The 8,466-nt window shown below is 42.0% G+C and overlaps 1 protein-coding gene across 2 annotated transcripts in view; it reads left to right on the forward strand.

Moving 5' to 3' along the window:
- The first annotated feature begins 5,334 nt into the window (after positions 1-5,334).
- mira (coiled-coil domain-containing protein miranda) overlaps positions 5,335-8,466 on the forward strand; it is a 3,950-nt gene continuing 818 nt past the window's right edge. The window contains exons 1-2 of one of the 2 annotated variants that reach the window (XM_017613941.1): positions 5,335-7,714; positions 7,805-8,466. In XM_017613941.1, coding sequence (XP_017469430.1) covers positions 5,810-7,714; positions 7,805-8,464 — 2,565 coding nt within the window. In that variant the 5' untranslated portion in view covers positions 5,335-5,809 and the 3' untranslated portion in view covers positions 8,465-8,466. The other variant, XM_017613940.1, reaches the window with a different exon arrangement.

Genomic DNA, 8,466 nt, shown 5'->3' on the forward strand with positions numbered 1-8,466 from the left:
TTCCTGAGCGGTTGAGTTCTGCAGCTCTTATTATCTTCTCCAACATCAGATTAAAGAAGTCACATGAAAGGGAGTCGCCCTGTCTGAAACAACGTTTGGTGGCGAATGGCTCGGAGAGGTCTTTTCCAACTCTGACGGAGCTGGTGGTATTGCTCAACGTTATTTTGCACAGCCGTATGAATTTTGAGGGGATGCCAAATTCAGACATAGCGGCTTATAGGCAACTCCTTTTAGTGCTGTCGAAAGCGGCTTTAAAGTCGACAAATAGGTGGTGAGTGTCGATCCTTTTTTCGCGGGTCTTTTCCAAGATTTGGCGTATTGTGAATACCTGATCTATGGTGGATTTACCAGGTCTAAAGCCACACTGATAAGGCCAATCAGTTCATTGACGGTGAGCTTCAGTCTTTCACACAATACGCTCGATAAGAACTTATGCTTAGAAGGCTGATCCCGCAGTAGTTGGCGCGAATGGCAGGGTCGCCTTTTTGTGGATTGGGCAGAGCACACTTAAATTCCAGTCGTCGGGCATGCNACAGATGCGGGTGCGTATATTGGCTGCAACAAGATAGTGGTCCGTCGATGTTTGAACCTCGGAGTGTGAGTACGTCTAAAACACTAGAAGCGTGCCTTCCGTCTATCACAACATGATCGATTTGGTTTCTCGTTTTTCGATCCGGAGACAGCCACGCGGCTTCATGGATCTTTTTATGCTTGAACCTAGTACTGCATACTACTATGTTTCGGGCCCCGGCGAAGTCGATCAGCCATTATCCATATGCTTTTGTTAAAAAAGCTCGTACAGTTTGTCGAGCTTCTCCTCCAGTTTGTGGTGTGCGTTTTGATGTTGCCTTACAAATGAAGTCACTACAGTTTTACGCGGCCTCCGAACGGCAGAGGGTTTTTAAGAAGCTTTTTCATGGCAAGAATGCACTCGGAGGTATACCAATGCTTGCGGAGGGGTGACCTCTATTGCAAAGAACTTCGATGTTGCTGGGACCTGAAATCGAACCCTTGACCTACCAAGTAATAGTGCGCTGGTTATAGGTGCGTCGGTCGAGAGCAAATGTACACTTCGTACATATTCCAAAGAATTTAATTTTAGTTTTCTTATTATATTTCATTATTTAAAATTAATTTGAAAGCCATTTGATTTTACTAGGTGATGGATATCGGGATCCGCAGGACCCGAACTCGAACCACTTTGTATAAATATAGAGCATGTCGCCAAACAAAGTCTGCTTAGCTTTGTTGAAATGGATTTGGAAAAGCTAAGGTCATATCCTCTAGGAATATAGAATAGCTAGGGTCCTCGCTTCCGCTAGATTGTTTCTCTAGAGATATTATAGGTAAAATCGAAACTTGTTTGAGCGAAAACAATCACAAATAAAGGCTATCGAAACTAGAGTAGCACTCAAAGCCGGCTTATCTTATGAAAACAAATCACCTTTAGTGCATTGAAAGGCTAACTAACTTTCTTGGCATACATAATATTATCCAGTTAGCGCTGGTACCTGGACACAGGTGAATAGAGGGTAGCGAGGCGGCAAACTGTCTCGCAAGAGATGCGGCAGCCATCACTCCAATTAGCACCGAGCCCTTCCTAGGACCAGATTCCAATACTATAAAGGAGGTGCTTGGGAGGGAGATGAGCACAATCAGGGATATAAATTTGCATAGTTCGGTAGGAATGTGTCAGGCAAATTGTTTACTGGTAGGCTATAGCAAGAGAAGATTCCAAGGCTTAATTAAATCTCCCAAATCAGACGTTTAGAATACTAACCGCACTGACACTGCAGTTTAAGAGGACATCTATATACATATATAGGCTGGGGATATGGTCAAATAATTTTTGCCGGTTCTGCGACTCGCCCAGCAATATAGTTCTACACTTTGAGTGTGATGCAGTCTGCAGAAGACGTGGTATCCTAACCTCCCACCAGCGAGGTAGTACGAGTCACTAAACCCAATTTTTTAATGAAATTCTCGTTTTGTTGCCCCTATCTCGAAAATAAAAAGAGCTACAGAAAATATATGAATGACAAACTTGTAGAACATTTAATGTACTACAAAAAAGTTTCAAAACACCAAATCGCTAACATCAATATTTCTTGAGATATTGGACTTGGAAGTTGATCAACAATTTCTACAATTTAGCTGATAGTCCATGAAAATTCCACACTACCTCAACTTCAAAGCCCAATATCTTTTTTGTAGGAAATTGAAAGTGCTACAAGTTTGTCATATATATTTTTTCTGTAGCTCTTGTTATTTTCGATATAGGGGCAAAAAAACGAGAATTTCATGAAAACATTGGGNGATTGAAAGTGCTACAAGTTTGTCATATATATTTTTTCTGTAGCTCTTTTTATTTTCGATATAGGGGCAAAAAAACGAGAATTTCATGAAAACATTGGGTTTAGTGACCCGTACTACCTCGCTGGTGGGAGTTAGGATTACACCGCAATGAACTCTTTCGTAGAGCATTCAATTCTGAAGAAAACTCATCATTGACCAAGATTATACCATAAAATGCCTCTGAGCTGTAGACTTTTGAAGAAAAAAACCCAAAGTTTACGTGTATTTTATTTGGGAAATCTTTGCACACCTTGGGCGAGTGCTTAATGTTAATATAAAGGGTTAAAATTTTCAGGGAGTTTTTTAGGTGTTTTATACAAAATTTCGAGGTAGGAGTGAAAAAAAAAATAGTCACAAAAAAATCGCCCTAATACACGTACAAATATATATATATATATATATATCTTCTCAAGAGCTTCGAGTGCATTCGTCGCGAATTCATGGAGGACGAACTCAGGAGTGGAATGGCAATGGAATATAAGCTTTCATGGGCGTAGCCAGGTAGGGGCAGGGAGGTGCTCGATCCCCCCCCACCCCCCCCCCTAACTTTCAAATTTTCCTTGTATATATATAAAATAGTACCCTGAAATGCCAGCTTAATAGGGTCGAGCCCCCCTAAATTTCATTCTGGCTACGCCGATGTATGCTTTCTGGTGTCCAAAACACCATAATCAGTGCGGATAAGTGTGTCACTGAAAGCCGTGAACGTGAATTGTTGGTGAAAAGGTTGGACCAAAATGTTTAAATAAAAAAAAATGGTTTTGGGCGGGACGAAGTTCGCCGGTTCCGCTAGCATTTTTGTGCTTTAATATGAATTTGACTATGAATAAAATTCCAGATGTTCATAGAGCTCTTCGTGTAAAAAAACTCATTGGTAGCAGTATGCGGGCCATGACTTCATATAGAAGAGCTTAACTATTTACATATGCTTATTTTTTTCAAGGTATGTGTCTCCCGAATGTAAGTTCGTATGTACACCTTGCATGTATTTACATATACAATATGTACGTTAGGGTGCATAACTCTCCATACAAAAGAAAAAAAAAAACGTGTACTGTTTTTTATCGGAATCATAAAAATTACTACATTTTAGCACTTCAACTAAAATATTTCGGTATAATATTTAGATTTACGTGAGCTGGGCCCATTTGAAAGCACCGCCTAAAATTGAGTTTTTTTGTTTTATATCACGTCAGGTAATACAAGAGTTTAAGTTACAAAGTACTGCATAAAAATGCTTAAAAAATGTATCAACGGAATCAAAATAATGAGATTTTCGGAGGTAAAGTGGCGAGAATATAAATAGGGAAGAGACATTTTAGCATTCTTTAGCTTTTGTCGTTTCGATTATTTATTGCCATGTACGTTAAAATTTCAAACTTTCCAGAAAAATACGCAAAACTCGGCAAAATTTCATCAAAATTTTGAGCTTTTTAATTAGATTTCTTAGAAGCATTCTGAGTATGCAGTTTTAAATTTTATTATAATAAAGTGCAAATTTTAAGTAGGTAGTACTAACCGTTGTGGAAAGTGTAGCTTATTTTCTCCATACAAAAAAATTTTCGAACATATGTACATATTTACTTTGTATCGAAGAAAATGCGCAAACAAAAATTTGCCAAAAATCAACGGTAAGTCCTAGCTAATTTGCACTTTATTATACTAAAATTTAATGGCCTACGATAGATTCCGCGATAACCCAGAGTAAATATTTAAAAAAAAAAGAAAAGTAGCCTACACTTGCTAAAATGTCTTTTCCCGATTTACATTCTCGCCGCCGTATTTTCAAATCGGTCCTGCTCACGTAAATCTAAATATGTTTCCGAAATATTTTGCCATATGTTTTAGATATAATAAATTTTATAATTCCGGTGGAAAACCCGCAACTTTTTGGGGATGCACTCTAATGCATATACATACATATGTGCATATATGTACATTAGTGCGGGCCAATTTGTATCGGAGATTTTTTCGACTATGCGCGTATAGCATAGAAGGATTCTACGTGTAATTCTAAGAAAATTAGCCAAAGAAACCATAGGTCTAAAATCAATTTGGAGTTTGCCAAATTGCGAAAATAGATTTCTTAGCATTTTGCTGTAGTGTCGAAAAAATTGCTTAAATTTTGTATAGAAACATGCTATAAGGGGTTTTTTGGTAGATGGAATCCATTTCTGCACTAATATTTTTCTTAAAACTTCCACCAGAGCGCGTAACAGTGAAAATTTTCACGTGTCCTTCGAAACCTATTTTCGCTATTTGGCAAACTCCTAATTGATTTTAGACCCACGGTGTCTTTGGCAAAATGGCTAAGAATTACACGTAGAATCCTCCTATACTATACGCACAATGTAAACATAAAAAAGGACCCGCCCTAATGTATGTACATCATTCTGAAAGTATATTATATATATGAACTTAACGAAAAATATGTAATTATAAGATGCGTTTGATTATCCGCCTCATTTGAAACTTCCTTCCGGTAACTCCCCTCTATCTTAAAAAAAAAAAAATTGCGCGCGCTTTATCCATTTAAACTCAACTACTTTCGTACAATGCAACCGAGAACAATTGAATTCACAACTAAGGTGTAGCTCTATACCTGTGTACATGCATACATACATACATCTTATTGTTCACTCAGGGACGGACATATTACATACCTTTACTTAAGTATTCGTTCAGGAAATTTCGTAAGTAAACAACGACAATACCTATTCGCCTGCAAGCAAGGCTAATTTTGCTTGTTTTTGTTCAATTCCGTGGGCTTCTCCTTCATCCGCAACGGCACCTTTCGTTAATGCCTTTCAATTTGAAAACAGAACGAAGAAAATGCGTTATAAGGTATGTACAAGAAACTACCACAATTGCAAGGCGCGCAGACGCAAAATGCATACGGCGAACTCCAACCACCACCACCACCACCACTACCACCATCAGCCGGCAAAAGAAGTCAGCCAACTAACGAAATGCCTGCGGGCCGTACCGCTGAGTCGTGTTTGGCGTGAGCAGCGATCATGAGGAATCAGTTATGAATTTACCATCGAACGAATAGGAACCTTTCTACGCAAAAGAAGACGGTTTCCTTGCCGCAAGTACCAACAGTATTGGTGTTTTAAAAGTGTTTTGTTAAAAAAACACTTTGTTATACAGTTACAGTTTTGTTTATAAATTTTTATGTTTTTGTTAAAACGTGTGCTTGTTTTTTATTGAGACAAGAATTTTTGAAATAAAGGACACTAAGTTGTTTTGAAACCAAATTAAGAGCTTATGCGAAACCCTCAAACGTCAAAAAGCAAATCGAAACTATTAACCAAAAAAAAAAATAAGCCAGCTCAAATTAAAATAACGGCCACTTCAAACCGTACACACAACACTCACGCCAACCCTCACTGCTTATCTTTTCTATCTTTCACGCACCACCTACCAGCAGCAACAACAGCAACGCCACACAATGTCTTTCTCCAAAGCAAAACTAAAGCGCTTCAACGATGTCGATGTGGATTGTGCCAACTCGCCCGCAACTGCACGCCTACCTACCGATGCGTGCACAATTAATACGCCAGGCAAATGCATTGCTGCCGCCGCCACACCAGCTACTACCACCGCTCCCACTACAACAAGCGGACACCCAGAACGCAAGGAACAGATTGAGAAATTCTTCAAAGACGCCGTACGCTTTGCCACCAGCAGCAAGGAAGCCAAGGAGTTCGCAATACCCAAGGATGCCGCATTGAAGGATGACAAAAAATCCAAGGGTTTGCGACTCTTCCGCACACCTTCATTGCCACAGCGCTTACGCTTCCGACATAATGCCTCCGAGTCAGCGACAGCAGCAGCTGCAGCAGCAGCAGTGGCGGCTGCCAACAACAATAACGGCAGCGGCGCCAGCACAGCCAGCTCCACGCCAATGCATTCCGCCACAAATACACCAGTAAAAGATGCCACCAAGTCAGGCAGTCGACTCAAAGGCAAAGAGGCATTACAGCATGAAATACGTAAAAAGAATGAACTACTCGAGAGCTACATGAGTCAAATTGATGTGCTGAAGCGCCATGTCGAACAGCTAAAGGAGACCGAGCGCAAGTTGCGCGAAGAAAATGCCAGCGTCACGGAGAAGACGGAGAATTTAATACATGCATTGCAGGCGGAGAATGCGACACATAAAGAATTGAACGATAGGCTAAGCGCCGAAAATGTAGAGCTAGCCGAGACATGCAACAAAAGAGAGCTGGAGATAAAGGCGCTCGTGACGCGACACGCCAACGAGCTGGAAGAACTACAAGCCATCATGGCTGAGTTGAGATTAGAGAAAGCCACGTTGGAGCAGCAAGCGCAGGAACACGGCTCAGAGGCACAAAGAAGACTCCAACAGTTACAAGTGTTACAGCGTGAGATTAACGAAGCGCGCGAACGGCTGGTGGCATCCGAACAACGCGCAGAAAAAGACACTGAGCTGATACAAAATTTGCGCAATACCAATGAGTCGCTTAGCCTAGACTTGAGTGAGTTGAGGAAGCAAGTCGAACACGACGCGCTCAGCTATGCGCAAGAGACCAAGATCACACAGAATGAGATGGAGTGTCTGAAGAAGGAGCGCAGCACATTGAAGAACGATTTGGCAAGCAAATGCGAACTCATCAAATCGCTACAGGACGAGCTGCTAGATAAGACTTGCGAAATCGACGCACATTGCGATACGATACGCCAGCTGTGCCGAGAAAAATCGAAATTGCTGGAGAAAGAGCAGTTGATTGAGAAGGCCGAAGAGAAGTTGCGTAGCGCTGAGGAGCAGGCGGAGCAAAAGGTGCAGAAACTCGAGTCCGATTTGGAGAATGCGCTAGAACGCGAGAAGGCGTATTGGCGCGCTGAACTGGACAGACGCCAGAAACTGGCTGAGAATGAAATAATTAAGGTGGAGTTGGAAAAGCAAGACGTGATGGTGTTGCTGGAGACTACGAATGATATGCTACGCGACCGCGACGAGAAAATCCATAAGTACGAAGAGCAATTGCGCAACGGCATTGACTACTACATACAATTGAACGATACATTGCAGAAGCAGATTGTTGATCTGAAGCAAGAGATTGCTAAAATCATTACCGAGAAGTACAATTACCAACTGACGCTGAGTAATACGCGCTCCACGGTCAATATACTGATGGAGCGTTTGAAGAAATCCGATGCTGACGTCGAACAATTCAAGGCCGAACTCGAATCTGTGCAGCTGGCCAAGGGCGCGCTGGAGCAGAGTTACCTAACGCTGCAGTCCGAATTGGAGGCACTGCGCAGCGATCATGCTGAAACCGAAACGGCACTGAAGACGCTGTGTCAATCATCGCAAACGCTGCAACAAGAGGTATCCATTAAAGATAACCTATTTAATGAAATACTCACCTCAGAAGAAGAAACTTTGGCAAAATTCAATAAAATTGCTTCCTCATTCCAGGAGCGCATCAATACGACAGATGTCGCGCACTACCTGGAGATGTACAATGAGCTGAAGCGCAAAGACGAGACGCGTGAACAGTACATGCAGGACATGAAGAAGGCGCTAGACGAATTCGCTACTGTGCTGCAATTTGCACAACTGGAGCTGGACAGCAAAGAGAAGTCGCTACACAAGGTGCGCGACGAATGTGAACAGCTGAAGTTGGAGAATATGGCGCTTAAGTCAAAGGTCGACGAGGGTAACACCAAAAAGGAGAATAGCACAGATCTGGAGAAAATTGAAGACCTACTAATCGATACAGAACTACGTGCGGAATGCGACAAAATCGCCTCATGGCTTTTGAGCTCCTCGGCCAGTGAGAAATGTGTACGCACCGAAAGTACCAACGAAATCAACGAGCTGCTGAAGCCAACGACACCGAACAGCAACAGCAAGAAGAACCGCAGCTGTTTGACACCATCATCACCGACGCCCGCCAACAAAACGATAACGCTATCCACCAACGCGCCGGGTTCCAATGTGGGCACACCGCGTACACCGCGCACGCCAAAAACGCCACGTACGCCCCGCACGACACCCAAGAAGACGGTGCTCTTTCCCGGCAAGGAAAACATATGCAGTCCACAGAAGCAAGTGCTGAAGGCGCGTAATATGTAAAG

This window comes from Rhagoletis zephyria, unplaced genomic scaffold (genome assembly GCF_001687245.7).
Source record: "Rhagoletis zephyria isolate East Lansing unplaced genomic scaffold, Rhagoletis_zephyria_1.1 Rzeph_scaffold_00738, whole genome shotgun sequence".
Classification (NCBI taxonomy): Eukaryota; Metazoa; Arthropoda; class Insecta; order Diptera; family Tephritidae; genus Rhagoletis; species Rhagoletis zephyria.